Source organism: Lissotriton vulgaris, chromosome 1_1, assembly GCF_964263255.1.
Source record: "Lissotriton vulgaris chromosome 1_1, aLisVul1.2, whole genome shotgun sequence".
Classification (NCBI taxonomy): Eukaryota; Metazoa; Chordata; class Amphibia; order Caudata; family Salamandridae; genus Lissotriton; species Lissotriton vulgaris.
The window spans coordinates 757266981-757284445 of record NC_141685.1 but is presented as its reverse complement, the minus strand read 5'-3'; the positions used below and the strand labels follow the sequence as shown (position 1 = coordinate 757284445).

Below are 17465 nucleotides of genomic sequence, written 5' to 3'. Positions count from 1 at the left end.
CTTTAACCCATTCCAAAAGACGTGAAATGGGTAGAGTCAGTCCAATCAATTTCTCCTGCCAGAACTTTGAATTTCAAGGTGGCAGAATGAAGATCCCTAGAACCTTTCCAAAGCTCCAGAATCTCTTCTTGGGCAATTGTGGTCTTGGTGGTCGAACATTTTTACAATTCAACAAGGAAGGTTGTAAAGTATTCCAGGAGAGGACGTGTCATCTGAAAGCAAGGCCATAGCCTGCCCGGGCCAAGGCATTTCAGACGGAAGTGCTAATCTAAAACACCACCTCAAATATGTTGGCGACATAGATGTGGGGTTCAAAAGTGAATTGTGCTTGCCAGGTGTGTAAAAAGGCCTTAACTTCCCTGTGTTACCATTCAACTTCAACTATGCCAAGCCAGTTAGAGGAGGAACTAAGAACCCTTGTAAAACAGCTAAAGGCTGACGATGTAAGGTGTTTTTCATGGTCAGGTTTTGAATTTACAGTATCAGATTATTAACAGTAGTCAGCAGCTCTTGAACTTGAGCCATTCCATGGGCCTAATCCATTTTTTAAATCTGTTGATGTTGCAGCCTTTCAAGCACTGGTCTTCTGAGGGCTGCATGGAGACTTCTTGATTTGTAGAATTGTCCGCCAATCTCCAGAGGCATTACAGATGTCAGATTGTACAGGTAGTCTAGCAATGTTCTAGAAAATCTAGCAAGAAGGAGAATAAACTGGAGACCAAAAAATAACATCTAGCTGACCAAGCCAAGCAGCAGGGCGAATAGCAGAAGAATAGTAACGGAAACTGGAGCGAACGTTGAGAGGCCACAGAGTCCACTGAGTAAGCAAAGATTCAAAAGCAACTGGATTTAACAGTGGACCTCCTTTTATAGTGGGAAACAGGAGGTGACTTCGTCCTAGAAGAGGTTTGTCAAATCTTGGATTGGGATAGAATCTTAAGAAACAATACAGTGCAATGTATATTTAACTGTAATGGTCAGAGATCAAGTTAGAGCCCAGTAATTAAACCGCTAATCTGAGTTGTTTAAAAACAGTTAAATGAAGAGTACTCCCACATGTAACTTCTTTAAAAAGGTAGAATGCATCGAGAATCGCCCTATTTTATACTCTGTTGCGCGGTCGGAAAACATGATACCCATTTGAGAGACAAGATGGCGCTAAGCGAAGACACCACTAACTCCTCAGTGCGGGAGGTATTCTGCACTCCTCAGCCGCAGGTGAATGATTGAAGCATGTGAATCTATACAGGACACAAAAGCTGGATTTTCACAGGTAAGCAACTTGTTTTCTTTCATAGGAGACCTAAACAAACCAATAAACGAACCTATCCTCTTATGGAACCTATTGACTATCTGAAGCAATTTATTATCAGATTGAGCTCCATTATTATAAAAGGCAAAAATGTCAGTCATATTTAATCTGTGCTGTTCAGGAAGATGGGGCAGTGGTACTTAGGCATAGGCGCAGTCACTGATGCAGGGACTTTACATTTAAACATAATTAAAATATGCTGCTGCAAACCAAGCATGACACTATGAAATTTAAAGGTACCAATTCTTAAAGTTGCTTTTTCTAGTTAAGTGATGATGGCCACACTTGTTTATTTGGAAATAATAGGTGATTTCCTTTTACTGGACAGGGAGCAGGTGTTGAATTGTATCCAGGAAGTACAGCAATTTTAGAGGGAAATGCAATTCACCACTGTAATAACTTCAAAATGGGGGACATTTTAAAGAGAACCCTTGGAGGAATTAATGTGAAGGTAACATCATTTTTATAATGCTTTCAACATGGTGATATTTAAGTCTGTTTTAATAACTCATAAATTGATCCTCTTACTTTTGCATTTCTTGGGAACCATTTTACTGCTCTGGGCCCTGGATAGGATCTGACTAATGCTGTTTATCGTAATGTTAAACATAGAGTACATTGTCAGTCTCGCCTGCATGTGCCTATCCGTAGTTGCTTCTAGCCATACGTATCAGTCCCCAGTTTTTATTTCTATATATTGCAATAAATTCATTTTCCTAGTTCTTTTTGGACCAGATTGTTTCCTAGGAAAAGATGGACTCCTGGGCGAATTGTCTTTATTAGGATATTCATTTTCCAGTTGCAAGCTACAAAAATATCTGGTGAGCAAAGCATGGGATTGGATTGTTAGAGGTCCCGAATTTAATTAACCCATTAGAGTCTTCTTACAGTTTCCTTGACATCGCATCTCAGTATTACTCATAAGAGGATGGAAACCCTTGCCCTCTATCCGTAACATGCTTTATGGTCAGGTTCCTCCTCACCGCAACTTGCTCATTGGTACCTGCTAGGCTCCCTTGGAAGCACTTTGTGGAGCTTTTTTTCCATTGCAGAGCTCCTGAGAGAAACTTCTTTCGATCACTGTGTGAGATTTGAGGCAGTGCTTTGCTGCTTTCAGAAGGACTGGACCAAAAGATGTAGAAATATAAACTGGTTAGTTGCTAATCTAAGATTGTTTGTAACAGTGAGACCTCCCCATCACATAGCTCAAAGAAAAGGCACAGGGTGGCATGTGTGCAATACAGTACAGCACTCTGATTTGTATTCATGTTTCTGCCCCACAGTGAATCCCTTTGTGTCTCAGTGGCATTAGTCAGGACAATCTTTTTACATCAACTTTATCAGGTTTGGTGTGATCAAATGTTGCAATGTCAGATGGTGATAGATAGTAGGAGTGCAGGCATTTAAAATGCAGTAGTTTGTGCCGCTGGTGATTGATATACGCTGAGTTTGTGCGATCGTCACCCTGAGTTACATCACCCAGGTCTCCCGCACTTGTGCAGTATTGTCAGGCAGTCTGGGACTGGAAGTCATGCGGTCTCCCCCGGTATTCGCTATGGTCAGTGTTAAAGGAGAAAAATCTTTAGTGGGTAGGAGGGGACGAGCAATCTCAGCGTGTTCCGAAGTGGCCTAAAGATAAAAGGGTCCATATATGATACATCCCCAGTCCACTAGCCCTCCACCAAATGTGTGATATGCCCATCTGGAAATAGGTCCACCATAGTACGTAGATTATGCCTGTAGTGTACTTTGCACTAGTTTCTACTGAGTCAGCGGGAACCATGGGTTGTCATGCACCAGGATGGCATGAGAGTAGAGGGGGCCACCACCCAGCATACGTCGTAGGCGTCTCCATTCCCAGCACGTGGTAGACACCATCTGTATATCTTCAGTGTCGAGTGGTATGCACTTGGGTAATGTCTGGGAGTGAAGGAGCCCCTCCAACAGGGCACGTTCCGGGCAAAGATAAGGAATTCAGCCATCTGGATGATACCAGCAATATGTGTAGTGGCACTAAGATGCCTAGTAGTAAAAGTATAGACCTGGGACCACTAGACCTCGGTACACATAGGGAAGTGTGAGCATGTCCCACCGGACATGGGGGGATCTGCCCATGGACTCCGCGAAGTGTATGGAAAAAGAGTTGTGGCAAGGGGACGGGGATGTGGGAGAAGAGGAACAAGAAGCGGGGTAGGACAACCATCTGAAGTATGGCCACCCGCCCTGCCATGGACTGGGAATTGGATCCAACAATCTACCTGTGTGTTAAGGTCGGCTATCGCCGGGCCATAGTTACGTTGTAGGACCTGGTCTTTGTTTCTATATATGTGGATACTCGGGTATTTTGTACCATTTATGGCCCACTGAAGAGGGAATTCCGCAGGCGGTGGGTGAGTTACTTCTGTCAGTGGGAACAATTCTGATTTAGCTCAGTTTATGCAAAGGCCAGAGTGATGGCCAAATCTTGATATCTCCTGCATGAAGTAGGGGGAGATTGAGGTGAGGGTGCTGAATAACTAGCAGAATGTCATCAGCTTATATTGTTCGCAGAAGGGGGGCCATGGGAGAGCTTCATCCTTCGATGCAGAGGGCGTTCCTGCGTTGCACGGACCAGAGGGACTATAGCAATAATGAGTATAAGTGGGGATTGTAGGAGGGTGGATACCTGACTGGTTGCCCCCAACTTTTTGCCTGGTATTTTGCTGGTTTTCCGACTTAGTTGACCTGGGACCCTGCTATTCCGGGCCCCAGGCCTACTGCTCTCTCTGTAAAATGGATTCCATGTACCTTAGGTACATATCCAATTGGTACTGGGCCACCTTACAGACCCTGTAACTCAGGGCATAGGTGTACCCAGGGCCTACCAGGGGCTGCAGCATGTATTATGCCACCCCTGGCTGGCCATCTAAATCTGACACAACTGGCTGCACGACAGCTGGGGCAAGGTGGTGTAATCACCCCTTGCTTTAGATATAGTATACCTATATCTAACCCTAAAATGGACACATATATTCCTATCAGTCAATTCTATGGCAGGCCTGACAATCCTGAAGGCAGAGTGCTTGGAATCATGTGAGATGGTGCTCTGGCATGAGCTGAGCCCGTTTGCAGCTTGCGGAACCAAGTCCTAATAGCTGTTCCATGATAACGCCTACCATATACTCTTAAGTGCATTATAATCCTCGCGGTAATATGCCAACTCTGGTATCGCTTTATCAAAACATGTCGAGTAAGGTGTCATACGAATTGGAATACTAACCCCTCGCAAATTCTGGCGACGGGGTTAGCATTCCACCCTTCTAGAGGGACACGACATGTGTGTAACTGTGAACCCCGGTTAAAGTTAACTCGAGCCTCAGCATCACAAAATGGATGCTGCCACCACAGACACAAGTCTGACCTCCTGCTGCTGGGAGTCCTTCCAGCGAGGAGAGCTTGGACAAAGGGTTTCCTGTCAGGGGCGGTGCTAGCACCATCCCAGACAGGGTTTTGTGTATCCTGGGTAGGCAGGGCTTTAGAGGAAGGTGACTGCAAGTGGCACCCCGGTGCTCACTATGCACAGGCCGGCTTGAACCAGTTCCAGGGGCACACCAGCCCCTGAGCTGGGGAAAGTCCGGCATGAGAGAGGGGTGTAACCACCCCCCTTCCTGGTCCCACCCATGGGCAGGACCTAGTCGCGTACCAGCCCCTTTCTTTAGTATAAAGGTGGGAGCAGGGACCCTTCCAAATTAGATCATCTTTGAATCCTGAAACTACTTTCTACGAAAGGAACTCAAGACTTCTTCTCAAGATTTCTCCCTTGTGACTAAGGAGTAGTCACCCTGCATCTGCGTGCACCAACTAAGTAACCTGCGGTTTGCTGCACGTCCTTCCTCCGGAACCAGACCGACCAGCACGACGAGACCCGGCTTCCCTGGCACCTCTAACCTCTACCTGCATCATCAGCCCAGCTGAGATTCGTGGGTGTGACGAGACCTCGAGGGACCGGTCATCTTCAGAACTGCACTACACTTATCCAGCACGACCGCCGAGGGATCCTCGAGTGAGTGCTTTGGGGTTTGAGAAGCCCTAACCCTGAGCAGCTCCAGCACCGAAGTCCAGCCCCCCAGCATCCTCCAGATCTGCGTGGGGCCCTTCTGCTCTTTGCTGCTCACCGTGTTGTCTGGCTACTTGCCTGCTGGCTTGTAGCCCTCTTGACGACGAACGACGACACTTCCATCGCTGGTCTGGTTGCTCCAGACTGGCCCTTGCTTCCCTCCAACAGAGGAGCACCCCGGACCCTCCTGGACCACTCCAGACGCCATTTTGAGTCCACCGCGTGGGCTTGCATTTGCCAAGAGTTGTTGCCCCAATCCTAGGTCCAGCATCGCCGACAGCAAATACCTTCGTGGGACAGCTCGCACCTCCATCCTGGTCGCCGACAACGCCTCCTGGTCCGAGAGACTGCAGAGCCCAGCGTCGCCCACTCACCTGGTCGAGGTGTTTTCCTCCGGTGCCATCCTGGTGCCCATCTAATCACTGGCTAGTGATTCACAACTTGGTCCCCTCTGCTTACAGGTCGTCTCCATCACCGATCCAGGCTTGGATCACATCAACCATCTTCACTGGTCGCCTGCCAGCAACTTCCTCTTTCAGGCTCCTGGTTCGTCAACGAGGGTTTCCGACGACACTCGAAACCTATGCAGCCGCAGCCCCTGGGCTAGGTAAACCGAGTACCACGGTGCTCCAGCGTAGACCAACTCTCTAAGTGTCTAGATCCACTTTCGTTTTTGACCTACCTAGTCGGGTTCGCCCGAGAACACTAACTTTGTAATTTCTAGCAACCATAGACTTTGTCCGGCATTACGCGTGAGAGTTCCCACTCTGCGCACGACGTCCCTAGGCCTCCTGCTTCTAATCTAAGGGTTCAGCATTGTAGGTCCAGTGTTTCTAAAGCCTATGAGAGTAGTACTTACCTGCTAGTAATTTCGCATTCCACTTTTAGAGTATATGGTTTTTCGTGCCCCTCGGGCGGTATACAACGTTTAGCACGCATTTTTTACAACGCACTACCATTACAACGCAGGCATTACCACGCATACCATTACAACGCATTGCGTTGGGGGGCGCTCTAGGATAGGGAATAAGTTTAATTTTATATCCAACACCTTCCCTAGTGTCCACGGGGACTGGAGTTGGAATATAAAATTATACTTACCACTATCCAACACCTCAAAGCGATATGCGTTGTAACGGTATTCGTTGTAAATACCGCGTTGTAAAGGTATGCGTGGTAATAGTATGCGTGCTAACGTCATACATCCCCTTCGGGCATTTGTGTAAATTGTGCGACTTTTGGTATTTCTTCAAGAGCTTTGTATTGTGCTTAGCGCCCTGTCCTCATAAAGAGTCCAGGGCTGTTGTGTTCTAAATAAATATCCTTTTATTTTCATAACAACTTGTGTGGTGTCCTTTCACTTGGTGTTCAAGGGGTATATGTAATGGTATAACAGCTGGCTTAACACGCCCTCTAGAGTTTAGCCTAAAGACTGCTCTTGTCCATGCTACTAGGATAGCTGGTCTATACGGTTGACCTACAACCAATCATCAATAAGGGTCATTTGGACTGATACATAGTGATCACTAGAATAGTGAGCACTGCATATCAGGCCAATTTCTCATATTGGTGAGCAGCGGTTGGGATTTGAGCTTGCTGTTGTTTTACCACACGTATCCTAAGAATATCATTTGAAAGATCACATAAGTACCAAGTTACATTTAACTTAGCTTAGAATACTCTGAGTTCTACTGAACCAGCTGCTGTAGTTCAACATGGCCTAGCACACCCTGACTACAACTCTTAGCAAGGGATCAGTAGGCAAACAAATAGTGTAGGTAGGTGCATCACTTACACCACACTAGAAGCATGTCAGACAAAGGAGGGAACTCAGAGGCCCCCCTTGTGTCAGTTGACCCTCCGCAGGTCATTTTAAGATATGCTGCTCTTAGCTTCCAGGAGATGAGACAAGTGTGTACCTCCAGGAAGCTAAAACAGGGTTCTAACCCTACAATCCCATTCCTGATTGGTTTCTTAAAGACTTATAATGCCAGGAGGGCTTCTAATACAGGCCCTTCTAATTCAGATGGGAACATGCCCCCCTTAGAGGGAACCCTTGGGGACCCTGACCTCAACCTCAATGAAGCAGTCAGTGAAGGTGAGGAAGAGGAAGAGGAGTTGTCAGGGGATGAGGCAGACAAGGGTCGGGTAGGTCAGTAGACTCACCAGGACCAACTTAAGTAGGCATGAGAATGGACTTGGGGGAGCCCCAGGGCCACTCTCAGGCAGGCTTAACATTGGGAGTGGACGAGTTAGGTCTCTATCCAGAGGCTCTAACAGATCTATTCGAACCAATGGCTCTCAGACCTCTTCTCACAGAGGAATGACATCCCCTCAGAGGAGAGAGCATGAGGCCAAGATGAGGGAAGTCAATCTGAGGATTGAAAGGGAAGAACTTGCCCTGGCCAAAGAGACTTGCCTTTGCTAGAGAGCAGAAATTGAGTGGGACAGATCCCACTGGTGGCAGCATTTTACCTAGAGAAAAGGACAGGAGTTTAGACACTAGACACCTGAGTAAGATAGTGCCCCCCTTTAAACAAGGGGATGACATCCACAAATGGATGACTGCTTTGGAGAGGGCTTGCACTGTCCAGTGTGTCCCCCAGAGTCAGTGGGCAGCTATCTTGTGGCTCTCCTTTGAAGGCAAAGGTAGAGATAAGCTCCTCACTACTAGAGCTGAGGATGCTAACAATTACCAAGTCCTGAAGAATACACTGGTTGATGGGTTTGGCTTAACAACTGAGCAGTACAGGTTGCTGTCCGGAGACACCCAGAAAACTCAGTCTCAGGATTGGACTGACTTTGTTGATTGTGCCACTAAGGCTTTCGAAGGCTGGCTACTGGAAAGTAGGGTTACTGATTTCAAAGGATTGTACAATCTAATTATGAGAGCAAATCTTAAGTAATTGTCAGAACCAGTTATTACACCAGCACCTGGTAGACTCTGATCTGACCTCTCCACAAGGATTGGGTAAGAGGGCAGACAAATGGGTCAGAACCAGGGTCAGGCCTAAGAACCAGGGTGGTGACCAAAAGAAGGACTCAACCAAGCCTCAAGAGAAGGGTGGGAATAAATCTTCTGATCAAACCACAGGGCCCCAAAAATCATCTGAAAAGGGTGGGTCCCAGACTTCTCCCAATACCCAAAAGAAACCTTATTGTCATACCTGCAAACAGGTAGGCCATTACAAAACTGACAACAGTTGCCCCAAGGCCAACAACAATAAGGAGAACATACCCCCAAATAAAAATTCTCAGCCTCCTGCTACTACTAGTAGTAATCCCCCAGGTGGTGGGAGTGCCCCCAAGAATCTGGGTGCATTTTCTTTGGGAGTTCCTGGGGACTCTGGCCTAACCAGGTCCCCTGACTTAGATACTCTTGTCTGTGAGACTGGCATGGGGTTTGCCAACTTCACAGCTTGTCCCAACACTTTGGGCAAGTACAGACAGGAGCCCCTCATCAATGGTTCAAAAGTTGAGGCCTATAGAGATACAGGGGCTAGCATCACCATGGTGACTGAGAGCCTAGTCCCCTCAAGGCAACTAATACCTGGAGCCACATACCAGGTAATGAACATTGATGGAGTGCAGAGAGATCATCCCATAGCAGTGGTAAATCTCAGCTGGGGAGGTGTCACTGGTCACAAGAGAGTGGCAGTGTCACCAAACCTGCCTGTAGATTGCCTACTGGGGAATGATTTAGAGATCTCAGCCTGGGCTGAGGTAGAGCAAGAAACCCATTTTAAAATGGTAAACCTCCATGGTAAGGTTAGTGGGGCAGTGATAGCCACAGCCCCAGTCCAAGATGTCCTCCCTGAACAGGTCAGGAGGGCTGTGCCAGTCACAGCCCTATCCCAGAAAGATGCCTTTCCTGAACAGGTTGGCAAGGCTGTGATGGTCACAGCCCATACCCAAACTGAGTCCCTTCCTGAAAAGGTTGGTGGAGTTGTGATGGCCACAGCTCAAACTCAGACAGATAGTAGTGTTGTGAAGCCTGAAACTATGGATCACTCCACTCAAACAGAGAGCATTGAGGAGGAAGAGAAATCTCCCTCCCACCAGACTTTAGGAAAGGATCAGCCTCCTCAGGGAACTGATCTGACCCCTTGTGAATGAACTGCCCCAGAGGTAGTCAGGCCTAGCCTGGCAGAGCCCCTGATGTCAGTGGACCCTTCCAAGGTGGGACCCAGTCTGGAGCAGGTAACCTGCCCCTCTCTACCCTGCCTCAGTCAGCCCAGGGCTGTAGAGGTCAGGGAGGCCAGTGGTGGACCCCAGAGGGCCCCCTGTCCAAAAGAACTCCCCAATCAGCAGATTAAGGGCACTGAAGCTAGTAATCCTAGCCCAGTGAAAATAAAACAAACTCCTGAGGGATCCCCCTTAAAATTAGCTAGGGTGCCCACTCTGATCAGCGATCACACTCGGCAACTCTGGGCATTAGCTTGCCTCATCTTCACTAACGGCCCCACCAGACCGCCGGGGATGCCTGGTCTCACCCTGAAGATCAATAAACAAAAAAAGAGAGGTTAATGTCTCTTATAAGCCACTTGGATGGAGCCACCAGATTTAAGATAATCGCACCCTATTTGGGTTTGAAGGAAAGCCCTCACACACTGACCTAGTCAGTGTCATGCTTCATCATCGGGCCCCACCGAAGAGACCTAGTGCCTCTTCGGTGTGCTGCGACGCCAGAAGACTGCGGAGCTGGTATTGTGTAACGGGAGTGTTGTGAGGATAAATAAACTTAAACTTAAAAGTGTCTAAAGGGTATCTAAAAAAAGTTTATTAGTGATCCCTAGGACACAAATACAAGAGTTCTATGTGTCTGAATTGTAAAGCCAAGGTAATGGTTGGTTTAATTCAGAATTAATATATCATTAGTATGTCAACATGTTTCAGCCTTAGTATTGGTTTGATTTTACCTAGGCATTCGTCAGGACAATGATAAGCCCCGGCGGTATGGACTCTCTAATCGTCCACCCTAACCTGGGGACGTGAAAGTGAAAAAATAAAAAGTGTTTAAAGTGCATAAAAATAGGAAGAGCGAATGCTCATTCCAAAAATCACTCCTAATTTGGAGTGTCTCGGCACCTGTAGAACAAAAAGTACGAACAGACATATAAGACAAACAAACAATTATTTGTAGGGCTATGCCAAAGTACTTTTACGGTTCATGGTGTTCCAAATCAGTGGCAGCAAACGTGTTCCCAGAATAACTGCTAGCGTTAATACCCTCTAGGGATGATACAACTAGTTCTGGGAAGTGTAGTGAAAATAGTGATTTAAAATAAGCCATCAGTGGCTTCAAGGGGTTAAAATCACATGGTATGAGTGTTTCAGAGGATCAATAGACAAAGAGTCAGTGACCCCCACACGCAAGTATAATATAAAAACAAGTCTCACTTTAAAGATTGGCGCTATCTGCACCATGGGTCTCAGGAGGGGGGATGGAGTGTCCCTGGCACATCCTAAAGGTAAGAAAACATAGGCTAGAAACATACGGAATCGCGATTGACTTAGCTCGATAGTATGGAGTTGGTCCGATCCTCTCTGCAGCATTACTCACGCCCTCAGCACTCTCAGCCCGCTTGTACACCTAGTACTGCCTCTACCGGACCCCGACGATGGAGAGCGGGGCCGGTGGATTTGTTTTTAAGGGGCTGTGAAACGCTGTTCGCGCTCTTCCGGGTGGGCGTGGCTCAACCTGACCGAGGCCAGGGTGTTCTATCCCGTGGGCGCGGTCGGTGAAAATGAGTGAAAACGAGGCTTGGATGCACTCGTTGTTATAGCAACCTCTTGTTATTTCTTTAAAGAGAGGCTCGCTACTAGCGGGCCAATCCTTCACAACGAGGCTTGGTTGTCCTCGTTGCCATGGAAACCTCGTGTAATGTCTCCTGACCGAGGTTTACTTTTAGTGGGCCGATCCTTGATTTTTAGGCTTCGGTTTTTGGATTTTTAAAGGGAACGGAATCAAACACATAATAAAGGATGTGTATGGCGGCAAGACATGCTAGTATTTGTTGCCATGTAAGACATTCATGGTGTTTATTTTACATCGGGGCTTACTGTTACGCCAGTATAACACCATTTGAATTGGCTTGTGTGTTTGATTGAGATCTGCTTATATATAACCGTTTTATAAGAGCGCAGGGTAAATTACGCGCAATGTTTTACATGAATATGAATATTATCAGAACCAGGAAATTAGGTTCTTGGTGTTTACAGTATTGGCGTTTGTTTTTAACTGGAGCGCTACTGATCGGACATACATGGTTGGTGACTTTTAGCAGACATTAGAATCAAAGGCTTTTAGTTGAGTACAGTGTTCCATGGGATATCATCATTGAGCCCAATGATGTTGGTTCCTAGACGGTACACCCACCGCTGTTCTTTCTCAAAGAGTCTGGTAGGGATGTTTGTGGTACCGGTAATTTTTTCAATTATTGTCCATTTCATATCATTCGGGGTATGGTTGTGTTCAAAAAAATGTCGGCTCAGTTTGGTTGTTAATTTCTTGCATCGGATATTACTCCGGTGCTCACCAATGCGCTGTTTCACCTTTCTTGTAGTCATGCCGATGTAACGTAAGGAACAGGGACAAGTTATCAGATATATCACATTGTTTGAGTTGCAATTTGTATGGGCAACTTGTGTCCAGATTTTACCTGGTTCCAAAGACAGTGATTTTGTAGCTTCTGTAAGATGGCATATACTACAGTCTGAGCAGGGATAATGTCCTGTGATGGGAGGAAGACCCCATGCTGTTGTGACTGAAGGTGTCTGAGGGTCAGTCTTATGTTTAGGGCGGGTGTGAACTAGGGCATCTCTTAAGCTTCGGCCTTTTTTAAAAGAGAACATAGGTTTTTCCCAGTCTTTTTTTGCTGATTTTATGATGCTCCAATGTTTATTTATGGTTTTTTTCATGTAATTTGATAGCCCATTGAATGTTGTCACACAAGTGAGTGGCACTGGTTCTTGGTTGTTGACTTTTTCTTCTAGTAGGACTTCTCTCGGCTGATTCCTGGCTCTCTTAAAGCCTTTGTTGAGGATAGCAGAGGGATATCCTCGGTCTTTCAGTTTTTCAGTTAAACTTGAGGCTTGTTCCTTGAAATCAGTGAGTGTACTGCAGTTCCGCCTTAACCTCAGGTATTGCCCATAAGGAAGGTTCTCTTTTAGGGGGCGTGGATGAAAGCTACTGAATTCTAATAGATTATTCTTTGCTGTTGGTTTATGATGAGTTTTTGTGGTTAAACATGTGCCAGATATTGTGATCAGTACATCCAGAAAAACAATATCAGTTTTACTTGTAGTATTTGTGAATCTCAAATTGTTGTCTAGAGTGTTAATCCACAACAGGAAAGCTTCCAGATTACTCTCATTGCCTGTCCATAATAGCAAGATATCATCAATGTAGCGCTTCCATAGAAGCATTGATGACCGAAATTTTGCAGTTGGAGGAAGAATGTGCTGGGCTTCAAAATCCGCCACGTACAGCCCGGCCACACTAGGAGCAAAGGTACTCCCCATCGAGGTGCCCGAGCGTTGAAGGAACAGCTCACCCTGAAGATACCCATTAAGGGACCATCTCTCAGGGAAGCCAGGAAGGGTTTCGCAGCGGTCGAAGCGCCTTGGGACCCTCCGGGTAAGTAGTGCGCTATATAAATGCTATATAAATGCCTATACATTACATTACATTAGGGTGAGGGGTTGCTTAGTGGACCATGATATAGGGGGTAACCATGCCAGTGCAGGTACCACCTCATATGGCCACTCAGGCAATATAGGCTTACCTGGTCAAGGATAGCCTTATCTCCTTTCGTTTGCGCGCGGGGGGGGTGGGATCGGGTTGTGTAGGAGGGTAGATACCTGACTATGGTTGCCCCCAACTTTTTGCCTGGTGTTTTGCTGGTTTTCCGACTTAGTTGACCTGGGACCCTGCTATTCAGGGCCCCAGGCCTACTGCTCTCTCTGTAAAATGGATTCCATGTACCTTAGGTACATATCCAATTGGTACTGGGCCACCTTATCAGACCCTGTAACTCAGGGCATAGGTGTACCCAGGGCCTACCAGGGGCTGCAGCATGCATTATGCCACCCCTGGCTGGCCATCTAAATCTGACACAACTGGCTGCACGACAGCTGGGGCCAGGTGGTGTAATCACCCCTTGCTTTAGATATAGTATACCTATATCTAACCCTAAAATGGACACATATATTCCTATCAGTCACTCCTATGGCAGGCCTTGACAATCCTGAAGGCAGAGTGCTTGGAATTATGTGAGATGGTGCTCTGGCATGAGCTGAGCCCGTTTGCAGCTTGCGGAACCAAGTCCTAATAGCTGTTCCATGATAACGCATACCATATACTCTTAAGTGCATTATAATCCTCGCGGTAATATGCCAACTCTGGTATCGCTTTATCAAAACATGTCGAGTAAGGTGTCATACGAATTGGAATACTAACCCCTCGCCAATTCTGGCGACGGGGTTAGCATTCCACCCTTCTAGAGGGACACAACATGTGTGTAACTGTGAACCCAGGTTAAAGTTAACTAGAGCCTCAGCATCACAAAATGGATGCTGCCACCACAGACACAAGTCTGACCTCCTGCTGCTGGGAGTCCTTCCAGCCAAGAGAGCTTGGACAAAGGGTTTCCTGTCAGGGGCGGTGCTAGCACCATCCCTGACAGGGTTTTGTGTATCCTGGGTAGGCAGGGCTTTAGAGGAAGGTGACTGCAAGTGGCACCCAGGTGCTCACTATGCATAGGCCGGCTTGAACCAGTTCCAGGGGCACACCAGCCCCTGAGCTGGGGAAAGTCCGGCATGGGAGAGGGGTGTTACCACCCCCCTTCCTGGTCCCACCCATGGGCAGGAGCTAGTCGCGTACCAGCCCCTTTCTTTAGTATAAAGGTGGGAGCGGACACCCTTCCAAATTAGATCATCTTTGAATCCTGAAACTACTTTCTACGAAAGGAGCTCAAGACTTCTTCTCAAGATTTCTCCCTTGTGACTAAGGAGTAGTCACCCTGCATCCGCAGGCACCATCTAAGAACTCTGCGGTTTGCTGCACGTCCTTCCTCCGGAATCCGACTGCCCAGCTCGACGAGACCCGGCTTCCCTGGCACCTCTGACCTCTACCTACCTCTACAGCTAAGCTGAGAACCGTAGATGCAACGAGACCTCGAGGGACCAGCCATCATCAGAACTGCACGACTTCTATCCAACACAACCGCCGAGGGATCCTCTGGTGAGTGCTTTGGGGTCCGAGAAGCCCCGACCCTGAGCAGCTCCAGCACCGAAGTCCAGCCTCCCAGCATCTCCACGATCTGCGTGGGGCCCTTCTGCTTTTTGCTGCTCACCGCGTTGTTTGGCTACTAGCCCGCTGGCTTGTGGCCTTCCCGACGACGCCCGACGACATCACCACTGCTGGTCTGGTTGCTCCAGACTGGCCCCTGCTCCCTTCCAAAAGAGGAGCACCCCGGACCCTCCTGGTCCACTCAAGACGCCATTTTGAGTCCACCGCGTGGGCTTGAATTTGCCAAGACTTGTTGCCCAATCCTGGGTCCAGCGACGTCGACAGCATCAACTATCGTGGGACAGCTCGCACCTCCATCCTGGTCGCCGACAACGCCTCCTGGTCCGTGAGACTGCAGAGCCCAGCGTCTCCCACTCACCTAGTCGAGGTGACTACCATCCGGTGCCCTCCTGGTGCCCTCTGACTACTGGCTAGTAGTCACGAACTTGGTCCCCTCTGCTTTCAGGTGTCATCCATCTTCGATCCAGGCTTGGATCACTCGAACAATCTTCACTGGTCGCCTGCCAGCAACTTCTTTCTTCAGGCTCCTGGTTCGTCTACGAGGATTCCCGACGTCTTTTGAGACCTATGCAGCTGCAGCCCCTGGGCTAGGTAACTTCGGCATTTCGGTGCCCCAGTATAGCCTCACTATTCAAGGGTCAGGATCCACTGTCGTTTTCGATCTACCCAGTCGGGTTCGCCCGAGAACACTAACTTTGTGAAATCTAGCTACCATAGACTTTGTCCCGCATCCCGCGTGAGAGTGCACACTCTGCACCCGAGTCCCCTAGGCCTCCTACTAGTAATCTGAAGGTTCAGTAACATAGTCCTAGCGATTCCAAAGCCTATTAGTATAGTACTTACCTGCTAGTAATTTCGCATTCCACTTTCAGAGTATATGGTTTTTCATGCCCCTCGGGCATGTGTGTAAATTGTGCAACTTGAAGTATTTTCGTAAGAGTTTTGTTGTGTGCTTAGTACCCTGTCCTCATAAAGAGTACAGGGCTGTTGTGATCTAAATAAATACAGTGTTTCTTTTCATAACCCTTGTGTGGTGTCCTTTCACTTGGTGTTCAAGGGGTATATGTGATGGTATAACAGCTGGCTTAACACGCCCTCTAGAGTTTAGCCCGATGACTGCTCGTATCCACGCTACTAGGATTGCTGGTCTATAAGGTTGACTTACAACCAATCACCATAAGGGTTGTTTGGACTGATACAAAGTGCTCACTAGAATAGTGAACATTATATATCAGGCCAACTTCTCACATTGGTGAGCAGCGGTTGGGATTTGAGCTTGCTGTTGTTTTACCACACGTATCCTAAGAATATCTTGTGAAAGATCACATAAGTACTCCAGGTACATATAACTTAGCTTAGAATACTCTGAGTTCTACTGAACCAGCTGTTGTAGCTCCTCAAGGTTTAGCACACCTTGGCTACAACTCTTAGCAAGGGATCAGTAGGCAAACAAATAGTGTAGGTAGGTGCATCACTTACACCACACTAGAAAAGCAGCATGTCAGACAAAGGAGGAAACTCTGAGTCTCCCCTTGTGTCAGTTGACCCTCCACAGGTCATGTCCAGATATGCTGCACTTAGCTTCCAGGAGATGAGACAAATCTGTACATCCAGGAAGCTAAAACAGGGTGCAAACCCTACCATTCCTTTTCTGATTGGTCTCTTAGAGACTTATGATGCTAGGACGGCTGGTAACACAGAACCTCCTCATCCATATGGGAACATGCCTCCCCTAGAGGGAACCACAGGTGACCCTGACCTTATCCATCTCTCTGCAGAAGGTGAAGAGGAGGATGAGGATCTAGAGCCATCTGAGGATGAGGCAGACAAAGGTCCAGTAGTAGTTAGCCAGCTAACTAGGGACAACTTAAGCAGGCATGAGAGTGGTACTAGGAGACCCCTGGGGCCCCTCTCAGGCCAGCTTAATATTGGGAATGGACGAGTTAGGTCTCTATCTAGAGGCTCTAACAGATCCATTCGAACCAATGGCTCTCAGGGCTCTTCTCAAAGAGGGATGACATCCCCTCAGAGGAGAGTGTATGAAGCCAAAGTAAGGGAAGTCAATCTGAGGATTGAAAGGGAAGAACTTGCCCTGGCCAAAGAGAGACTTGCCTTTGCTAGAGAGCAAAAGTTAAGTGGGTTAGATCTCACTGGTGGCAGCATTCCCCCAAGGGAAAACAGAAGTTTAGATACTAGACACCTGAGTAAGATAGTGCCCCCTTTAAACAAGGGGATGATATCCACAAATGGATTACTGCTTTGGAGAGGGCCTGCACTGTACAGTGTGTCCCCCAGAGTCAGCGGGCAGCTATCTTGTGGCTCTCCTTTGAAGATAAAGGTAGAGATAAGCTCCTCACTACTAGAGCTGAGGATGCTAACAATTACCAAGTCCTGAAGAATACACTGATTGATGGGTTTGGCCTAACCACTGAGCAGTACAGGTTGCTGTTCAGGGATACCCAGAAAACTCAGTCTCAGGATTGGTCTGACTTTGTAGATTGTGCCACTAAGGCTTTGGAGGGCTGGTTGCTGGGCAGTAAGGTTACTGATTATACAGGATTGTACAATCTGATCATGAGGGAACAGATTTTAAACAATTATCAGAACCAGTTGTTGCATCAGCATCTTGTTGACTCAGATCTGACCTCTCCCCAAGAATTGGGAAAGAAGGCAGACAGATGGGTCAGAACAAGAGTTAAGCAAAACCAGGGCCAGAACCAGGGTGGTCAGAAGAAAGCAGACCA

General features: G+C 47.5%; 1 protein-coding gene across 1 annotated transcript in view; it reads left to right on the top strand.

Annotated features, from left to right (window-relative positions):
• SHCBP1L (SHC binding and spindle associated 1 like) overlaps positions 1-17465 on the top strand; it is a 1462574-nt gene that overhangs the window by 1230406 nt on the left and 214703 nt on the right. The window contains exon 9 of the mRNA XM_086936360.1: positions 1641-1763. Within this exon, the coding sequence (XP_086792486.1) occupies positions 1641-1763 (123 nt within the window). The remainder of the gene's footprint in view (positions 1-1640; positions 1764-17465) is intronic.